At 53.1% G+C, this 20,510-nt stretch overlaps 6 protein-coding genes across 6 annotated transcripts; all 6 read right to left on the reverse strand.

The window, feature by feature from the left end:
- Positions 1-86: 86 nt before the first annotated feature.
- On the reverse strand, positions 87-1,476 carry N7474_006796 (uncharacterized protein; the record flags this gene model as incomplete). Its single annotated transcript, XM_057198206.1, has 3 exons — positions 87-296; positions 351-416; positions 469-1,476. 3 exons carry the CDS (start codon positions 1,474-1,476, stop codon positions 87-89), a joined length of 1,284 nt encoding a protein of 427 aa, XP_057051646.1.
- Positions 1,477-1,985: 509 nt separating this feature from the next.
- On the reverse strand, positions 1,986-3,422 carry N7474_006797 (glycosyltransferase family 91 protein; the record flags this gene model as incomplete). The annotated part of the gene is made up of 1 exon (XM_057198207.1): positions 1,986-3,422. The coding sequence occupies one exon, from the start codon at positions 3,420-3,422 to the stop codon at positions 1,986-1,988; it is 1,437 nt and encodes a 478-aa protein (XP_057051647.1).
- Positions 3,423-4,332: 910 nt separating this feature from the next.
- On the reverse strand, positions 4,333-4,963 carry N7474_006798 (putative prefoldin subunit 1; the record flags this gene model as incomplete). The annotated part of the gene is made up of 3 exons (XM_057198208.1): positions 4,333-4,522; positions 4,639-4,805; positions 4,934-4,963. 3 exons carry the CDS (start codon positions 4,961-4,963, stop codon positions 4,333-4,335), a joined length of 387 nt encoding a protein of 128 aa, XP_057051648.1.
- A 1,120-nt stretch (positions 4,964-6,083) lies between these two features.
- Positions 6,084-7,785, reverse strand: N7474_006799 (HMG-box domain-containing protein; the record flags this gene model as incomplete). Its single annotated transcript, XM_057198209.1, has 3 exons — positions 6,084-7,433; positions 7,485-7,553; positions 7,609-7,785. 3 exons carry the CDS (start codon positions 7,783-7,785, stop codon positions 6,084-6,086), a joined length of 1,596 nt encoding a protein of 531 aa, XP_057051649.1.
- A 7,137-nt stretch (positions 7,786-14,922) lies between these two features.
- N7474_006800 (putative PHD finger domain protein) lies at positions 14,923-17,705 on the reverse strand (the record flags this gene model as incomplete). The annotated part of the gene is made up of 4 exons (XM_057198210.1): positions 14,923-16,986; positions 17,043-17,262; positions 17,328-17,425; positions 17,523-17,705. 4 exons carry the CDS (start codon positions 17,703-17,705, stop codon positions 14,923-14,925), a joined length of 2,565 nt encoding a protein of 854 aa, XP_057051650.1.
- A 1,042-nt stretch (positions 17,706-18,747) lies between these two features.
- Positions 18,748-20,092, reverse strand: N7474_006801 (Rcd1-like cell differentiation family protein; the record flags this gene model as incomplete). The annotated part of the gene is made up of 4 exons (XM_057198211.1): positions 18,748-18,922; positions 18,975-19,350; positions 19,419-19,574; positions 19,636-20,092. The coding sequence occupies 4 exons, from the start codon at positions 20,090-20,092 to the stop codon at positions 18,748-18,750; spliced, it is 1,164 nt and encodes a 387-aa protein (XP_057051651.1).
- Between the last annotated feature and the right edge of the window lie 418 nt (positions 20,093-20,510).

Genomic DNA, 20,510 nt, shown 5'->3' on the forward strand with positions numbered 1-20,510 from the left:
CTCAACTCAGATATAATAAAAAAAGAACCAAATTCAAAACATCAAGTCCGGGTCTCATAGTAGAACGCAAGAAAATCAAACCACCTTTAGGTCAAGAGCCACGACTTGCGGCTCGGGCTCTTCTTCCGCACGAGGTACATCTTGTCCTTGTTGCGGTCGTTGACGCGGAGCTCGGTCGTGGAGCTGGAGGTCTGCGTGAGCACTTTACCCTCGCGGATCCGCTTGGTGTGGGAGAAGAGCTTGTCCTGGAAGTCCTCATCGACCCACTTCTTGATGACGATGTAGTTTTGATCGCGCTATTGAACGAGTCAGCCAACGATCAAGAAGAAATTCGTTGCGAGTAACCCTACCACATCCCATTCCCAGGGGAGCTGGTAGGCCATCAATGTCTCCGGCATCAGATGTTTGCGATGGACCTGGAAGCCGTGTCAGTCACTGCAAGTCAATAGAATAGGGGATGGGCCATACCCTGATCCATTTCTCCTCTTTCTCTTCGGGCTTCTTGTTCTTGTTCAGCATATCCTCAATCTGCTCTTCAGTATAGCCAAGCTCCTGGAGTTTCTCCCGAAACTCCTTGTCTCGCTTGTCAGCCTCTTCTTTCTCCTTGAGCCTCTTCCGCTCCTGCTCCAGCTTCCACTCCTCAACAGCAGCCTTCTTCATCAGAAGTTCCTCCTTCTTCTTCTCAGCCTCCTCAAGCGCCTTACGAGCCTCTTCGTCCTTGAGCTCCTTCTTCACCCTCTCCCTCTCCTCTTCCTCCTCCTTCATCTTCGCAATCTCTTTCAGCTTTGCCTCCTTGATCTTCGCCTTGATCTCGCTCTCCTGCGCCGCCTCACGCTCCTGCTCCTCGAGCCTTTTAATCTTCCATTCCCGCTCCATATCCCGTCGCTGACGTTCCGAGCCATTCTTCCGCTCCAGCCGCTGCAGTCGACGCAGCCGCTCACTGATCTCATCCTCATACTCCTCTTCATCGCGAAGCAGTCGTGTTTCGCGCGGAGCGTGTTGAAGACCTTCCAGCTCGCGCTCCAACCTCTCAATCTCCTTCTGCTGATTCCAGATCTCCCAGTCCTGGCGCATATCATTGCGGTCGAGCATGCGCTGGCCGACGACGAGATCATAGTCCCGCGGCCGCGGGGACACATCCCGGCCCCGTCGCGACCGGCCAAACTCCTCGAAGATCTCCTCGTCGTTGATCCGCTGCTGCACCCGCCGCGGCTTGTTGCTCTGCTGGTTGTCTTGGAGCATCTCGTTGAATACCATCACGGTCGGCTGGTCCCGAGAGCGTCGGCCGCCGGTCGACGCCGAGCGGTGCACGCGGGTCGACATGGGCGGGACTAGGAGGGCCTCCGAGTCGCGGCGCCGTGAGGTCGAGCGCCGTCGGACGGAGGCTCGGAGGCCTCGGCCGCCGCGCATGGAGATGTCGGTTTCGGAGAAGTCATCGCTGTCGTCGTCGTCGATGATTCGCACCCGTTGAGGCATGGTAGCGGTGAAAGTGGTTTAATATGTATAAGGGGATGGATGGATGGATGGAATAATGGGATGGGAAGCAGAGAAGAAAGTGCGTGACCAAGGCAAAAAGAGAGAAAAGAGGGGCAGCTGAAACGGAGGGGTGCGTATACGAGCGCTTATCGGGGCACTGGCAGTAAGAACACTCAGGAATAGCACTGGGGATACTGCAGGGACTAATCACTCTAGTTACCGAGTAACTATACTAGTGCTATTCCCTGTGAACTGGGTAAGAAGAGAAAAAGATAGAAGTAGACAGAGACAGTCGCGTATTTAATGTCAGCTGAACCTCCGGTCATGCTCATCTCGTCATTCCCAGCCACCGCTACTCCACCCAGTCCACTTGGTGACAGCAGGTTATTTACTAGCACAGGAAGTCCGGAGTAGCAGTGTCACTTCTACGATTTGATACTATACGACTCGATTTGATATGTTGACTCCATGTCGAGTACCACGGTTCTGCCAGGCCGAGCCATGGATACCTAGGGAACTCCAGTCTCCCTAACCGCCGCCTGCGCCGCACACTCCACCACTTGCCGCCCACCAGCCGCCCAGGACCCTCCCTGAAGTAAATCCGGCAGCGACCGAACAATAAGCCCCAGTACCCCGCGGATGCGGACCACCTCGATCGTCCTATCGGCGACGCTAACCACCAACTGCATCAGATCATGCCGCGCCCGCCGATCCCAGTGGATGATCCCGTTGGGGATCAAGATGCGCGCCTCATCTGCGCAAGGCGAGTGTTGCCCGTCGAGCACGGCGGTCCCGAAGTCAATCGCGTCGCTGGCATAGACGACGTGGAAGGCCTCTCCCACGCTGGCAAGCACCACTAGCTCCGGACGGTAGGTGACGTTGGGACTGCAGCCGCCGAGGAAATGCGTGCGCGGGAACCCGGCGTATAGATGCACGTTTTTGTTTTCTGCGGATGGAATCGGCACCGGCTCGAAGTTCGTGCCCCCTCGCATACGCCCCTGGCTGTCCGGGTCGTCTTCGATCCGCTGCCGCGGCGTTTCTGGGGACTCGGACTGGAATGCCCAGTCGCAGAACCCGTGGTACAGTTGGCAGCGCAGGATCCGAAGCGGCTGCAGCGTATACACGAAGTGCAAGTCGTGACTCGGGGTCTGGAGTTGGGATTCATTATCAAGGAAGAAAGGCGCCCAATTCTTCTCGACCAGCTGCGGCTCCTCGTTGCGGATCGTGAGTGCAGCGCTGAAGTTTGAAAAGGGACGGTGAATCCACATGGCCTGTCTCCAGTTTTCTTCGGGGTGTTGCTCCGTGGCCATGTTGAAGACAATAACCGGCTCCGCGCCGGGCATATCCTCCTGCAGGACGACGCGCGGGTCTTCAGGACCGAGAAACGTCATGTTCTCCTTCCAGTCCACGGGCACGTCGAAAAACCGCGGAAAGGTAACCCGCTCGCCGTTCCATTCAATTGTATAGTTCGGCAGGTGCTTCCAGTGCCTGTCGAAGACCCGTCCGCGCAGGAAACTGATTGTCGGCACCGCCAGATTTCCCGATGGATAGTAGACCACCCGACTGACGGTCAGGTATACATGCTGCTCGGGCAGCCAGACGCCCGACCCAGCCAGCTCGGCCCAGGAGGCATCGACGAAGTCAAGAAACGGCAGGCTCTGATTACGGAAATCCCGTTCGATCTGTGGGTACCGCCCCAGTTCCTGGACAGCCAGCGTGAGATTTTCCCGTGGATAGAAACTCTTCTGCACACCGATATCCCCATTCCGTTTCCGACTGTCGCAGGACTCGTCCAATTCGCCGTTATTCTGAAACCCAGCCAGAGACAGCGTCTTCCATTCTCCTCCCGCTCTGTTGCCGGCATTACTGGTGAGGTAATGTTCCACGGACTGTGGAGAGAGATGGGGATATTGCCTGTTAGCTTGGTGCCACGCGCTACACGTCATTTTTAATATCGAGGCCACTTACCGCTCGCACGGGCGCCAGGCGTAGGCGTGGACCTAAGAGCCATAGCGCGAGGATGACGCCAATGGCGCCTACGGCTATTCGCCAGGGCCGGATTGTGTGGTTGGTGGTGTGGATCATGATTGCATCTTGCTTTTGTAGGTGACCACATGTAGTTACTAACGGGAAGTCTTATATTAATCATTGATTCTACGCGGCGCCGTTCCTGGAAACTCCCCGGTTAGGGCAGGGTCTGACTGGCGTCGCAGTGCAAGGTACGTTACACATGTCGTCCGCATTCTTTCGAGAATCTCGATTCTCCACGCTGCATTCCACAGGTGCCGATTCAGGCGCTGTGGCAGAGATAAGCTCATGGCCCCACCGCCGCTTTGGGCATGCCGACTGTCGATGCGACCTCGTGGTGAAATAATTATCTACATGTCGAACGACGCTCTAACAATCGTATTGTTCATTTGTACCACTGTGGGCTATTTTGGAAAGATAGTTATGAGGCCGGCAGCTTTGTCCATATTTGTCTCAATCACGTTAGAGCTGCGTGTATCGGCTGCTCGTCTTTTCTTTCCAAATCCGCACAAACTCCAGCCGGGTATCCATGTAGTCAATACTTAGCCCGTAGTATAGGACTAGACCGAACAGTTTCGTTCGATGCGAGTGCACCATCCTGCTTCTTCCTCCATGAAGCCATCCCCTTCGCTTCAGAATGCTGGGTCCGGTACGGCCCTAGCACTGGATCACTTTCAAACCACTGTCGACGATCTCCAGACCCCACATCTCCACCAGCCAAAGCAAGCCATTGCTCTGCCATTGCGCTGCCAGGACGTAGTGACTGACATCTGTCTCTCCGGAACCCTACTCCACTGCATAACAATATTCCTTCACACGCTAATCCCTTCAAGCCCTCCCTCCAGACTTGAGAATCTGCTCCAAGTTCTCCCGACTGTTCTTATGCGTCGTCTCATGGTAGTGAAGCTTCTTCTCGAGATTGGAGATTTCCGCCGTAGCCTCGGAGCTCTCGCGTGCAAGACGCTTGTTCACTGCATCGATGGGGACGTTGACAAACCTGTTTTTCTCTACCGTTAGTCTGTATTCATAGCTGAAGGTCGACACAACTTTCTACAAAAGCTGTAGCTCATTCAGTGCCACTGGGGGCAAAAAGAAGAAAGATATAAAGAGAGAAGAAGAAAGAGGGATGCTCACATCTTGCCCACACCCTCATAGACACCCGTATTCGCCGGTAACTCGGACAACTCTTTCGATGTCAGCTGGAGCATGCGCACGTCGCGCTGCTTGGCTGTCATTTGGGACTTGGTGAGACTGATTTGTTGCTGCGAGGCTATAGCGCGGGCCTCGATCTCTTGGAGGAGCTGGAGGGTGGGAGGAAACGGCATGCATTAGCATATGAGAGTAATTTATAGAGTGTAGTGACCACATGGCTTGCGCAAGGTCTGGGTACTTGGACTCCGGGCAAATGGGGCCAGGTATTCCTACTCACTTTTTGGAGAGCTTCGTTCGGGATCGACATTTTGTTGGAATATTATGTAGTGGAATGGATTGGCGAGCTGCTTGTCTTGTCGTTTCTGAGGAGGGGCAGATTGAGGGGCGGCGAGAGGAGAGCGGTGGGGCAGATCGCTGGGGACTCGCTGGGTGTATATGAGCGTGAGATAAGAGGACGAAAAAAAGACCCGGCAGGACGTCTTATGGAATAATTGCTCACTTCGAAGGGTGTTGGTGTGGATAGTCGAAGTTGAAGACGGAGAGCTACAAGTGTCGTGGGCGGTGTATGAAGGCACGGGCGGTGAGATGATTATGCCAGACTTAGGGCTAGGTCAGAGATGAGAGTATAAAGTAACTTAGAAAAGACGCGACTATGCGTGATATTTGCGCAAATAAATTATAGTCCTTTCAAGTCGACAGTGGATGTTTAGAAAATATGCCCCAGCGGAGCCATATTCGACTTAGTTACTTGTTATATGTGATAAACGCAATCATTTTGCGGATTCCAAATGCCTTGGTTTCAGCTTTTGTATTCATTTACTAACATCCGCGCATCTATAATAATTCATACATAATAGTCTAGATCGGTGGGAGAATTCAAGTTCATAGCGCAACCGTGAAACAAGCACATTGCCTCGAGCCATCACTGGCCTAGTGTAGGAAGCCGAACAGAAAAACCGCTTCAAGTCTCGGGAACGTGCCTTACCGTATTCAAAGCCAACTACAAACACAGAAAGTACGTAGAAGAGTAGTCCATTCATGACAAGTAAAATTAAGAGCAGAAGACCGCCCGCCGTCTTTAGTCTAACCAGGGTAACAGAAATCAGAATCCCGTCCAGCACCGAGCACCAGTGAGATAATCCAAAGAAATACAGACACAGGGGAATGAAGAAACACATGAGGATAACCAAATCAGAAGACAGACCCAAAGAGATAGAAAAATAGACAAGGAAGAAAGGAAGAGGAAAGAAAGCGGTTTCTCTCGTACGCCTGACTCCATTCAGTATTGTTTCATGCTTTTTGGGTGTTTCATATTAAGAAACCCCTTCAGCATGACCGAGTTCCCACTACTCAAGGAGCCCAGTCAGCCAGCAGATATGGGACCTCGCTAACATTGGTATCGTGAACATCGTTGAAAGCTATCACACTTAATAACCTGACTGCTGTTCGAACCAAGGCTCAAACTCAGCGCTGCTGGCTTCATGGTGATTGTGCATATCCCACGACGGGTCCCGAGCATCAATCATATGCACACCCTGGTGGTGGTGATAGACAGCGGTGATGTGTGTGGGGTAGTACGTAGCCGGGCTTGGGGGCACCGAGGATGCCGAGGTAGTCAGGTAGCTGTTGGCAGCAGCGTCATCGTTCCAGACAGGGTAAGAAGGCGGCGCAGAAAAGGCCACACCGCTCTCAGCCGGAGGAGGGCCGCTCTCGTAGGAGAGTAGCTGCGGATCCATGTGGCGTTCCTCAGTCAGACGGGTGGCGGCCGGGTACATGGGCTGAGGCTGGAGCAGCTCATGATGTGTGGCACCGGGTAGAGCGGCCAAGGTGCTGCTGGATGAGCCGTATTGCGCGTCCTGAGGAGGAGGGCTAGGACGGCTGTAGTGCAGGTTCATTTGCAGAGCGCTGGGATGCACGGCGGTTGGCAGACCGTGGGGAGTCTCCATGCGGCCGGGATAGCTCATGCTCCAGGAGCTGGGCAATGGAACGGGTTCTGCGTCAAAGGGAGTGGAGGTGCGGCTGATGTTGCGCACGCGGTTGACGTCGAAGCTTTGCAACCGGTTGTGCAGGAGGAATGATGAACCCGGATTGCTGTGGTAGTCGACATCATCCCAGTCGCTGGGGGTAGCAGGATCGCAGGTTGAGGATGGGGTGTTGATCGCTTCGTCTGCACTCTGTCGTTTCCGAGCTGGAGGCGCCTTGCAGTCCTTGGATGGCGAGAACTTGTAGTCCGGATGTGCTCTGGCGTGCTCGTCGCGTTCTATGCAAGCATATCGCTCGTATTTCTCGCGGATGTATTTCGGCTCCAATTTCCAGCCTAAGCCACAGGCACGCGAAACAGCCTGGTTGTTGGTCTGGTTCAGATATCGCTTGATGCGATCCGTGTATGCCGACCTGTAGAGCATGAATGAGTTCATCGGCCGGGTAATCCTCCCCTTCTGCTTGACCTCTTCCCACCGCTCCTCGAATGATCTGTTCACGAAGCCTTCGATGTCCTTGACAGGGACATCTGTCATGTGCTTGGTGAGCTCGCTCAACGGCAGCGGGATGTACAGTTCCTTGGAAGAAGAAGAATCGACCGAGGTCTCAGGCGTATCTGCCTCTCTGCGCTCGCGAGCTCTCCGCGCTTTAGGCGATCGACTGAGCTTGGCTTTGGGTGTTGGCGCGCGCCGGCGCGCCGGCGAGCTTTTTGGCGGTGGCGTTCCAACAGGACAAGGGACAAGTTCCTCATCTGAGGTTGGAGGAGGCGTGTTGGTATGAGGGCCTGGCACGACCATCTAAGAAGTCCTGTCAGCTTGGCCGCCTTTCATAAGAATGATGGCACTTACCTGAGCGTGGAGTGGCATCGGGGGATATTGCAAGGCGGGCTGGAAGTATGGCGAGGGAGAGGCATAGAGCTGTGGATTGTTTAGAGCCGCCCCTAGACAATAAATATCAAAAGGAGAGACTTACCGTTGATGACTGCGGCACAAAGCCAGGGTTGATCTCGTCGCCTTGCATCTTGATCGGGTCAACCGTGTTGTAGACAGGCGGATATGGCCCAGACCGTTGATAGATCTCTCCCGGCGACGGATCACCGTCTGTAGATCGGGGTGGCGACGGAGGAATGGGAATGGTTCTGAGAGTCATTTTGGGGGGGTTGACTCTGCGACCAGGAAGAAATAGAGCGGGTCGGGTCAGGTACAACCCGAATCGCAGGCTATTCCAGAAAGGTGTCGGGGAGCAGAAAGAAAGAATATGGGGAGATTGATTTCCTTCTAGAAAGGGTAAAGAAGGAGAAGAAGAAGAGGATGGGAACGCCCGTCTGTTGTATGACGCCGGGAAGGGCTGTTCTGCATCTGCAAGCAAGACGGATTCTCAAACACTGGCCACACAGGGCAGGTGAAACAAACAGGCACACGATTCAATTGGGGCTGTCTTTGGGACAGCCAATGCAGGTGTCCTCTTTTCCCATAAAGAGACAAACGAAGACGACCGAAGAGCGTAAATGGGCAAAGAGGATGAATGGAGAGATAGAGTCTGGTCGATTGATCCTCCAGGAGGCGATGAAGAATAAATAAGGAATCGACCGGGGACAGTCGCAAAGAGCCCCCCGATGGGGTGGGCAGACGAACCGTTGCAAACACCCCGTTCTAGAGCCGGGGTTCACCCTTGACTCTAGCAGCGAGAAGCGGCGCAGAAGATTAGGATACAAAATACGATGGCGCGGATCTATGTCCCTTGGTCACGATTAGTGCTGTAATATTATTATTATTTTCTTTTTCCTATTATTTTATTTTGGCTAATCCTTGTCTTCTGGCCCGTCTTTGTCCTAGTCTACTTCTGTGTGGTCGATTGACGCGATGACAGCCCTGCCATTATTTTATTCGCTCGAGCTTCTGATTTTTTCTTTTTTTCATCTTTTCTTCCCTTAATAATTTATTTTTATTTGGGGAGGGTGTGCATGGCGCATTATGATTGCATCCCGGAAGATGTATCGGCCTCCTAACCCCTATCCCCGAACCTCTAAGCCCCAAACGCTTGTTACACACTCCATGTCTTTGTGCCAAATATGGAGGCAAAAGGGGGGTGGTGGTGGGATATGCCGCAGGTCTTGACGTCTAGATAGTATAAGCGATTCAACTGAATAGGTCGGTAAAACATCCCGCGCGATATTCTTTGCTCTGGACCGTTTACCCAATGCGCTCGACCACGGACCACCTCCTCTTCCCGCGTTGTGGCACGGCATCCGGGGATGGAACAAGACGAATGCAAATGAAAAAGAGCGATGTACCGGGGTATGGACCATTCGGATTGGCGCTCCCCGACCAGAAATTTGGCCCGACTGGTAAGCTCTGCGGAATGTATGAGGGGAGGCAGCTGAGCCAGCGGGGAAAAAGCAATAATGCCAACCGCATATGTCCGTTGGTCAATACACGAGTCTCCCAATGAAGGAGACTCATTCTGCCTGCCCTATTCTGCTGGTCGCAATTTTCCCTCTTATTCTCTCTTTTTATCCTCGATAGAGGTAGAGGTCGAAATTTTCCAGTTCCTATCTTCCTCCCTGCCAAAAGAGGGGCCTTTCCAAAAGGCGGACAACTGCCGAGCTAAGCCTGCAAGACATCAACGCGTTAACTGTCATTCTTTACGCTAAGGAGATAAATTACTAGCCACTCGTTCCAGGACATTACGATCGCGGATCTGCCTTCCACCCTCACATAAACGCGCCATCGCAGTATAAGCCTTGGTATATGCTTTCAACTGAAATCTAGGCCGTTCGTTCTCAGTCTTGTATGTCGTTAGAGCCATGGATGACATCTGGGTTAGACCCGAGAGGGCAACAGTCTAACGCCACGAGAAAGGCGATCGTCATGAGCAAAGCGAACGCGCTGCTATGAATGGGCAAACTATGGACTTGGGACTAATGGGAGGCAGGCTAGACTCGCGAGATCGGGCGACAAGGGGGGTTCTCCCCTAGCCACGCAGCTATACCGTAGTACGGATTGAGTTAGGGCTAGAGTGGAAATCCACCGATCGACGGAGACGCTGACAGGTGGAGTCGGCTACAGCCGAAATTACTCGCTTATTGGTTTGTTCCGAGTGGTTAATGTATCCGATCAGTCCAACGCAATTTGACTGGAAGCGATCTCGCCACGATCCCGCTGCCCGCTAGACCGTGTTAATTGCATTTCTAAAAAGGGTCCCAGATCGGAGCCGGCTGCCGAGTCACCGTCGATCCATGGACGAGAATGTGATGGATTCCAGATTCACTTCCATCTGCCGCCTTTTGCATCTCATCACATTGGGGCTGTTATCGTCACGTGGCGGAACAGCCACCGAAACTGATCTGCACCTCGACTTCCTCTCTTCCCTGTCCAAGGCCCCCCTGTTATTATTATGATGGCCAGCATTGTCGTTATTACTGCACGCTAAAATATTCCGTCGAGTCTCACTGCGGCAGGGCTAGACACCCCGCGCCTGGCGCTTACTGGATGCTTTCTGCCACGACTCGCCGGAAATGGTTTAGTCGGACCGGCTCTTTCTTTGATGGCATCGACAGCGGTGAGGGATGAGCTGGGTTGAGGCTTCATGGCGATCCGCAGGAACGTCCGTCCACGTTTTTCTCGCCGTCCTCAAAGCCGTCTCTCTTTGTTGAACATGCGTTCAGCCCGGGGGGACACTGCGCCTCTACCATGTGGTTTACAAACTTAGTGACAAAGTCTCCGTCATGGGCTGATCCCCAAAGAGTGCACCTGCATAACCATGTGGTTGCTGACGGGCCCAAGCGATGAGATGTGATTCCAAAGCTTATCTTCGGATAGTCCAATATGCACCGGCTTTGTATCTGGGCCGGAGGATCGTGGAGGTAACAACTCTACATGTCCTAAAAAGTCGCCCCCAGAGAATCATACATATGATATCTACGAACCAGTTTAAGCGTATTAGACAGGGGCATATACCACGAACTACCACACGACATCTGAAGTCCTGCAGACACAGACCAGTGGAATGGCATCGGGGAGACGCACGAACCAGTGCTCAGGCCTCCCAAACCAATCGTTCCCGCACTGCAGTTCTTGAACGATTGACAGCAAGGGTTCTCCACTCGGAGCCACTCATGGCCTTCCTTCCAAGACCTTCTGGAAGGTTGAGAAGGGCTGGTGATAAGCCACTCAAGTCCGCTGACCTGCGCCCTTTTGGACAGGGGACTTGCTCCGCGGTCTCACTCTCCGACAGTTCTTGCGTTTCATGGGAGCCTCCTGGTTGTTCCTATTCCGGCGTTGCATCTAAAGATAGAGGATCGTTGTTTCATGCGGCTCATGGGAAGAGTTATTATTATCTTCAACAACTCGGGGAGGTCCTTTTAGGAATGGACCCTCTTGTAGGCTACGAGTTGATTGCATCATGACCGCCTTTTAGCCTGAGGCAATCATCCCCGATTGCCCCCGGCTCTGCGCCTCTTCTGCAGGGGGGCTGATTGGGTGTGCACGGCCTAAACCTTGGTGATCCCCCCGTCGCGCCATCCCAACCGTGGAAATGAGCATCGAAGGAGACTTCTGGTCGTTCGCAGATCATTGATAGGTGATTGCCCGATATCGCCAACAACTCGGCTGACAGGCCCTAATCTGGATAGCGGCTTGGCTTGGCTAAGGACATGGCAAGCCTATCTGTTGAGCCCCTCAGGTAGCCACGTTCAGGGCAGGGTGAGATTGGAGAGAGAGAGAGAGAGAGAGGAGGGACTGGTAGCAGGCTGGAGGCGCCATGGAAAGTCACGCCAATGGGAGGCTGCTATTCGACATCGCAGCGGCGTCCTCAACTTGGGGACGCCAGGACTGTTTTTGTTTGCCACGCGAGTGGCTGCCACATTGCGAACAAGGTAGTTCATAGGAGGAGGTTTGCAGACAGAAAATTCGGACTCTTGCGGAATGTGACCATTAGGACATGGTTGTCTGTCTGTCACCAACATCTGGCAGCTATCGGGATTGGTGGAGATGGGTCGATGGTTCTCTGCCTGCATGCGACTGTCTAGGCCATGCCGTGTTTGCCTCGTTGGCCTACGAATAGCGTTGCTGACAGGCGTCGATCCTCCAAAGGAATAGACGCCCACTGGGGCTCGATGGGTGCAACACTCGGGGATTCGGCGAATCTCCGTGTCGTATTATGTTCCCAACAACCACGTGTGGATTGCGTGGCCTCCCATCTGCATGTCTCTAGCAGCCCCAGTGCTAGGAAGCCCATGCTTGACTGCGCCATTTTGACTGCGCCGCATGAGGGTTGTCAATACCAATACACTCATACAATTGGAGCCGAACCTCGACCCTTGGGTCACTCTGAAGAAACGACCTGTCTAGACTAACCAGACGGAACATGCCGAAGAGGATGATACCAACTTCGTCTGTGCTGAATAGGTGATATGCAGAAGAGGGCGTCATGATAGTCACTCCAGGGGCAAGAGCTCTGGCAAGCCTGGCCAAATACAGCCCGTAACCCAATGAGCCCTACGGAGACCTGGGTGTGCCGTTAGTTCCGCAGATGATTGCAGTCTCCTGCTCTGGCTCGTCGAGACTCGATCCACTGGTACTTTCTACCTTTGGTTCCCTGGCCCGGGGCCAAAATTTGGCGGTATAGGGTACCTGTGGATTGCGTCGCCTGGGGTAGGTTCGCGTGATTGGCCCCTGTCACACTTTATCTCTGCCGTGTCTATGCGAGACAGCCTCGATGCTCCCGGAGATCCCCATCATCACACGCTACTTTAGGCTAAGTGGCTAACGGGAGTTGCTTGTTGGAGTGTAGAAGGGTGATCTCACAAGTGGAGTCATATCTTCAGAGAGCAGCTGCTTCTGGGACATCTGCAGTTCGTTTGCGGAATAGTTCCATAGCACAAGAATAGAAGAAAAAATACACACCAAAGAGCAAGATGCCAATAAATGTAGTTTTTTTTTTTTCCGGTCAAACGCTCAGCGCGCGAGACGTAACTATCATACTAGCGCAGGTGCAACCGCATGCCGATCCAGTAGCTCTTGAACTAAAATCTCAAAAACCCCCGCCGATGCCCACGGCTACCGTGACAAATTATAGCGAGAGCCATGATTTGCCCCCTGCGCCAATACATAAAAGTACAAGTCCAGTCTGCATGGACGCAGAAGCGAGATTGAGAGATCGGAGCGGGAAAGTTTCTTAGGGGTTTCTTTCTCCTTTGTACCCTGGCGCCTACGATGAGGGACGGGCCAGATCCGGAGGGCGTCTCCACAGGATCTGGAGATGAAGAGATGATTAGCTGCACGAAAAGCTTGTTGTGAAGAAACAAAGGGAGTAAGAGGGTCTTCTTCACAGTAAGCATAGAACCATGGATGGGCTACCTTCACCGAATAGCCCCAGCGAGAAGAAGAACTTGACTTGGAGAACAGACGAAGGAAGAGGATGAGCAACAGCGCCAGAACAAGCCCCGCGTTTCCTCTGTCACAACTACTTGAGTTTGCGAACGTGTGTCCAGCCGGAAGTCCCGAAGGGGTCTCAACTGCGGCTCCCTCATACATCGTAATACAAGCGCCATCAAGACCCAACGCTACGACGAATCAGCGCAAGTGCCGGGAGGACGGGGGTCCCCTTTTTTTTTCCGGCCGGCACTGGCGATCTCGATGGGGGGTTCGTTTCGCGTGTCCGAGAGGTGGAGAAAGATTCTTCCCGCCGCGCAATGAAGAATTAAGTCTCTGGTTAGTTCCCTAGATACACGTACCCATGATATCGATATATAGAAGCAAAACTCTCGGGCACCAGTGGTGGCTCGGTGGAGGACAGTCCGAAATGGATAGGTCAGCTGCTGTTGCCACGAAATTAAATTGAACATCTCGCTAAACTGCGTCGGGTCTGCAGCTGCTGCAGCTCGACTGTCAAATACGCGTGTTTAATAAATTGTGTGCGAAAAGCTAGCGAGCAAATATGGATCATCGTTGCATTAGTACCTACAGATATCGTGGCGAGTTGGTTACTAGGGTGTACATAACAGAACAGTAACAATCCTGGCGCGTCCACTAGCTAGTTATCTCTGGCTAAAAGATTATAACCAAATTCTCATTATTAGGAACATGTCGTCATTCGGGAATCGGGTGTTGGATCCTTGGACAGGAAATTGGTTATGGGACGGTTGATGACGATTAGGTAGTTCATCCCCGTTCTTGGAAGTGACTCGTCTCGGGCGTTGTTTGCCACACAATAAAGGGGTAGGAAGGCCGAAGCCCAAGACAAGAGACCGGGATTCCCATGCTTGAGCCACAGATTGTATGCGCGCTCTGTCTATTATGCTATGTACTGTATGTACTATCTGTCTTTTGCTGCTAATCAATAATAGTACTAGCTAGGCATGCATGCGAACGTAGCAGACCGGGCTGTGGAGGAATTGCGAATGAGGCTAGGGAGGAGTATACAATATTTTTGTCTTTAGCTGGATGTGCCAGCGAAATGTTTGACTTCTTGAATGATATGCAGTTGAGAGAAACGAGGGTTTGTATAGTAGTAATGTTGATGATACAAATAAGGTCAATGTTCTCTCTTCTACACAGCCATGACATACATGCAGCTCAACAGAAAAACACGTAGAAACCAAGGCAGTATCAGTACAGTACAGATTCTTAAAAAAAAAAATGAAGTTGTCTATTCCTCCAATTCCCAATTCCCAGTTCCCATCAACAGACACGAAAGAACTCCCTCCCGGTCGATCTGGAAAAACGCCCCTGAATTCTCAAGCCCATGACCATCTTGATGCAAACACAGAGAGAAAATAAGCAAACGCCGCTCGACAAAAGTCCTTCAGTAATGCCCACAGGGCCGAACAGTTTTCAGGCAAGACGAGCAAGTGCTCAAATTGGCAGTTATGAGCTGGGTCATGTTGAACATGTGAAGTCAATCACCCGTTGCATCTTTTGCACCAAACAAAATCCAAACACTAGCAAGTCGTTGAGACTTGTTAGTTCAAGAAACAAATAGGAAAAAAACCCATGTATCCTCAAATCCTCAGGGGAAAAAAAGAGCTCGGACGATCGGTCCATCACATGTAGTGTCGCGGGAAACTATCTCCGAGTGATCCCCATTCGCTCACGCTTCACGTCAGGGACTCAACCACCACCAGCCCCTAAAGCCAAATCGAACGTCAAGTAAAACAACCAAGGATTTACAATTGCGACTTCTGCAGTGAAGGCAGCGCAGCTCGGCTCGCCGATTCAATTGCACTTTTTGCGTCGGTTTCAAGAATATAGTCGCATGTAGAAGTAAACCACTCGCCAGAAATTTTTATTGTCCAGGAACATGGCCGCCTCGTTGAGGCGACTGAGAGGGATCATGCTGTTGGTACGGAGAAGCTGCGGTGCCCATTGGAGGGACGCGGTTCAGCGACGGTGAAGACATAGGGTGTGGTTGGCCGTTGGCTGGGTAGCCATAGCCTTGGTGCCGCATCGCATTTTCTCGTTGGCGACGCTCTTCCTGCTCTGGTGTCATGCATTTGACTGGTGGCGGGATAGGTGCATCCGGTGATCTGCGGCCCATGAGCTTCGGGCTCGGTTCGAGTTTGCGGATGGGTGGCAGCACTGGGGCCCCTGCCATGCTGCCGGAAGTCGTAGGACGGGGGGAGTGCTTGATCGGGCTGATTCCGGACATGCCCATGCCATGAGAGCTGTGCGGAGGCGAGGAGTGGTGGTTACCGTTTGGAGTCGCACTGGGAAAGGATGGGTAGTGGCCAGACATGGTCGGCGGGGCTCCATGGCCGGAGGGAGGGCGTGGTGTCGCATAACTGTTCCATGCAGGCGACCCGTTGGGCGGGCCAGGGTGCGGGAAGCCCGCGAGAGGGCCGACTTCGCGATTGCCTTGTGTGGGCGACATGGATGGTTGGTTGTAGATTGGACCGTGTCCAGAATGAGAAGACGAGGGTCGAGGGGCATTGAAAGAAGCAATCGGCGGCAAATGCGGAGCTTGCTGGACAGCGGGCAGGGTCCGGTAGTCGGGGCTCGGCTTGTACTGCTGGCCTATTGACGGCTGCATCGTGCCATTCAAACCTCTTGAAGGAGAGAAGCGTGCGCGAGAAGGACTAGAGGACGGCAACGGGGTCTGGCTCGTCGGCTGAGCACGCCGTTCGGGAGATGGAGGAGGGTGAAACATGCCATGCGCGGTAACAGGTTGCGGAGGCAGAGTCGGTTGCGCGCCAGGATACGGTGGTTGGGAACGAGGCCCATCCTGCACGTTGGCCAAAGCATCGTGTGACTTCTTGACGGGCGACGGCGGAGCGTGATCGTCTTCCTCCAACTTGCGCTTCTTTCCAACAGGAGGAACAGACGACGGGGACATCGATGCGCTGAGTCGGAACTTCAGGGGCGGGATTTTAGGGAGGCTGAGCTCCTCTTCCTTCCGCTTGCAGTCGCGGCAAACGAACTGGAAATCGTCTTTCTCGGCCTCTTCTTGCGAAATACCAAGGCATTTGCTGTGCTGCCAGACGTTGCACTTTTCACAGGCAACACTATGTGTTCCATCGTCCAGGTTTTCGCCATACACTCCACAACCAGAGCAGTCGAAAACCCATTCATCCTCTTGAGACGTAATATCAGCCAAATTCTTCTGCTGCTTCTCCAATTCGACCTTGAGGTTCCGGGCAGAAACACGGCCTTCGCCATTTTCGAGCTTCTTCTGCTCCTCGGCAATTCTCTGCAGCTCGGCCTCGTGAAGAATCCGTTTCTGCTCCCGGTCTTTAATACGCTGCTCGCGTGTCATCATCCGTGACTGTCTCTCGTTCTCGCGCTCGTGTTGCTTCTCTTGCTCTCTGCGAGCCTCGGCCAAATCATGCTCGCGCTTCCGAGCTGCCTCGGCAGCATCCCGTTCAATGCGCTCCCTTTCTTCCTTGGCAGCAAGTCGGCTCGACCGTTTGGCGCCAGCAAGAAGCTGCATGTTGAAAAGCTCCTTCTCCCGTCTCTGTTGCTTACGCAGCTGGGCCTCCTCGGCCTTCTCCAACACAGGCAGGACATATTCCTCAATTCTGCCTCGCAGGTACTTCTCATCTGCGTCTTTGCTCTTCCGAATTGATTCCAGGAAGTTCTGGTAATCTGCAAGAGTGACAGCCACGCACTCCCATTTGGGCTCGGCAACGGCTCCGTTGGTCTCCTTGTCCTCCTCGTCGGCGCCTTCTTCCACTTCCGCAGCCGCTGACTTGCGCTTCGATGCTCGTGATCCTCGAGATGATCGACTCTTTGGTTTCTTCTTGGGTCTCTGGGGCGCAGGAGGCAGGGGAGGGTCGGTGCGGCGGTACATGCGGTTGTCGTCAAGAACGAAGTAGGTCCGACCTTCGCCATCGTAGCCAAAGTCTTCAACGCGCTGGTAATGGTCAGCACAGCCCGTTAAAAAGCGAGTTAAAAAAAAGAGTCACATACCCATTGCAGCTGCTCGCTCTCCTTCTTCTCGGGCATTTTGTCGCGAATGCGGTCCGCGTTCCAGAAGGTCCACACGGACAGCTGGTGGAGGACGCGAAGCTTCAGAAAGACATCGAAATCCAAAAACTTCAAGGGCTCTTCTTCGTATCCAAAGGGGTTCGTGTGATGAGGCGCTTTAGCATTGTACTGGCGGCGAGTGTACTCGTCGAAATTGTCGAACCTGCGAACCGAACCAGGGATAATTAATGACGACTTCCATCAAAAGACACAGCAGCAGAAACATACGTAAGACCACGATGCGATGAGATCCATTTGAGGAGGCACAGTCCAATCTCCAATAACTTGTGAGAGGGCTCGGGTTTCATGCATTCTTCTTCCAGGTCCTGTTGAATTGAGAAAATGAACGTCAGCCGGGTCAGACGGGATTGTGAGCAGAGGGACGACATGAGTCCCAATCTGCGAGACAGCAAGCGATCATACCTCGATGTCAAACTCCTCGTCAATCTTCATCACGTTCCCAAAGGTGACAATGTACTGCATGAGACTAGCGAACTCCCAGCTGTTCCTGATGCGCTGAAGCAGTCCAGGTGCCTCAGGAGACTGTTCCTTCTGTTTCTCGGGGAGAGGGGCCGCCTCGGAGCGGCTGCGCTTTCGCGATCCCATCGCGGCGGGACGAGGCCGGGGTGGGCCGGTGGTCTCAGGGTGAATTCGCCGCGCTCGAGGTGTTGAAAAAAGGATTTGGGACGAGCGGATAAGCCACAAAGTATCTGACTCTAGGAAGGATGAGAGGGACAATGAAAGCAAAAATGGGGTTGGGAGTTGGGGTGGTGAATCGGGACTTTTTTTTTCTCGTGTCGTGAAGGCAAATGGCGACGAGCGCAGAAAGGCGCGTCAGCGGTCACGTGAGGGAGAGGAAATGCGAACAGCAAAGCGTGAAGTAACGTTGGTTATAACAACTCACTGCGAGGTAGTATATGAATAGGTCTATTCTTATTGATGGCTATTGCTCGATTCAATCCCAAACCCACTTCTAGGCATCCATTCACTAAAATAATCAATAATAGACGACAATGTACATCGCGGACAAAACCAAAAGAACAGGACAATGGTACAAGAAAAAGACGCGTGGTATCTCTCGCTCAAAGGTCTATCTCACATGGAGCCATAGGGGTGTCATCGAGGGGGGAATGAAATAAAAATAAAGAAAACCGCGCCGACCAGAAGAAACCCGCGCCATCCGACTACCAGCACCGCAAAAAGTCAAACAAGGGGGAAAGAAAAACGCAACAGAAAAATAAGGCACGAACATCGTGTCCCCCAAATGATAAAAATGCAACAGAGACAGAAGAAAAAAGAAGAACATTAGTTTTTGATCCTCCCGTCCTTCTTTCACGCAGATATCATCCCAGGCACACACTCCGGCCTTAATTGGTCCCAATATAGAGTGAAAAAAGAAGAAATGTCACAGACGGAATGAAAGAAGGAAAAAAAAGACAAATCCCGGGGTTTTTTCGAGCCGAAAGCCCTGGACTAGGGAACGGCACATTTGTTTTTTCTTTTTGTCGCGAGCAAGATTTGTCGAGTAAGGACTTCCACAACTTTTGCGCCTTTGCTGACCGATAATCGCCTGAAAGCCTGTCCCATGCATGTCATAAAGTGGTTGTAATATCCCGAGATGAAAGAAACGGATGCAGTGTTGAATATTTTACATGGCCGGCGGAGCGCCGTCCGACACGTTATCGGAGAGGTTGATGAGGAGCTGAGCGAGGCAACGTTTGGTGGCGGCGTCATCGCGGAGCACGGATGAGAAGGTGGCATCCCGAAGGGGTTCGGGCAGGCACTGCCGCAAAGCCTCCCGGGCTCTGCTGTTGTCGCTCAGGCTATATCGAGTATGTTAGAACGGCACCGCAACCACTCAGAAATAAGACTCACCGAAGAAAGCAGCGCACAACGTGCTTGAGGAGCCGGACTGTCTGCTGCTCCACCAGCTGCGTGACCATATTGCTAAGAACGGTACCCACAGCGTAGAACCGCTCGTAGGTCGCGCAGATATACGCCAAACCAATGTCGTCCAGCAGGATTTTCTGCACGATGAAGATCGCCACGGTCTTGCTGAGCTCGGATCCCGTCTCCATGATGCGAAGGCAGAGGGGAATAATCTCCGTAGTGAGAAGGAAGTTGATAACGTCGGAAGAGTCATTCTTCACCAGCGCACCGATGACGCCCAGCGAGGTGAGGCGGAGGTACTCGAAGGGACGCGACTTGGATGTCGTGTTCAGAAACGGGTAGAGGAAGAGGGGGATGTGAGCTAGGAGAAAGAAAGAGGAAAATGTCAGTATTCATCTCACCTTCATCAGAGATTGTGGGAGCGCATACCGTTCAAGAAAAGAGTGCGGGTCTCGTTGTGGGAGGCGACACACTGCAGGAGCGCCAGCGCATTGCAGACCCGATTTGATGCGGCGGCGGTCAACTGGGAAGGGTTGAGGAGTGGGTAGACCGAGATGATTTCCTGAAGCAGCGCGGTCATGACGCCTGTGCATTGCCGACCGTTAGCTTTTCCACCCGGTGCGATTCTCATCAAAAAAAGTCTTACCGAAAGAGTGCCAGATCACCAGCGCAAGTTCTGGAACCTGTTCTCGTTTCTTGCTGAGCTCCATCAAGGCTGCCTCTCTGCGAGCCGGATCCAGCAGCTCTGCGACCCAGATGAACACTTTGCGATTCTCCTCGCTGATCCCGCCATCCATGACGGAGACGTTGGACAGACCGGCCTCACCCATCCCGCCAGCGCCGCCCTGCGCAGGATTGCCAACGCCATTACCGGTCATGGCAAGGCGACCATAGTGTTGTTGCTGCTGCGCGGCAGCGGCGGCAGCCTGGACCTGAGCATGCTGTTGGGCGACCAGGGAGGCGTGCTGCTGCTGGTGCTGCGGCTGATGCGGGTGCTGGGCCTGGTGTTGCTGCTGTTGTTGCTGGTGCTGCAGCCACGAGGGATCCGCCTGAGGATATTGATGTTGATGGGAGAAGACGTGCTGGCTCTGCGCTTGGAGCATGGCGGCCGATGAGTGTGATTCGTAAGAATGCTCCGGGGGTCGGGATCGCAGGACTGGGCAGACAAGTTTCGAATGAGTGTCGTGCAGACACAATGTGATGTAGGTAGAGCGGGTCAAGCAGGTGGTCTCGAACGAACAGTCATTTGGTGGAAGTCAAGGGGAGGGGGGATGGAAGTTGGAGCCTGGGAAGGGAGGAAGAGAGAGAGAAAGAAGAACGGCCCGGGCGGAAAGGCGGGGACCAGTTTGTGTGGCCTGCGGGTCTGGCCACAATACTATTATAGACCACAGTAGTTAACGATAACTTCTCTTAGCGTAGGAATTTTTTTTTGTCATGTAGCTAACTATTATTATTATTATTGTGTACTACCGTCATTATATGATCTACTCGGTCGGCTCGGTTGACTGCATTGCAGATGCG

This window comes from Penicillium riverlandense, assembly GCF_028828495.1.
Source record: "Penicillium riverlandense strain IBT 135883 chromosome Unknown utg000006l_segment0_segment0, whole genome shotgun sequence".
NCBI lineage: Eukaryota > Fungi > Ascomycota > Eurotiomycetes > Eurotiales > Aspergillaceae > Penicillium > Penicillium riverlandense.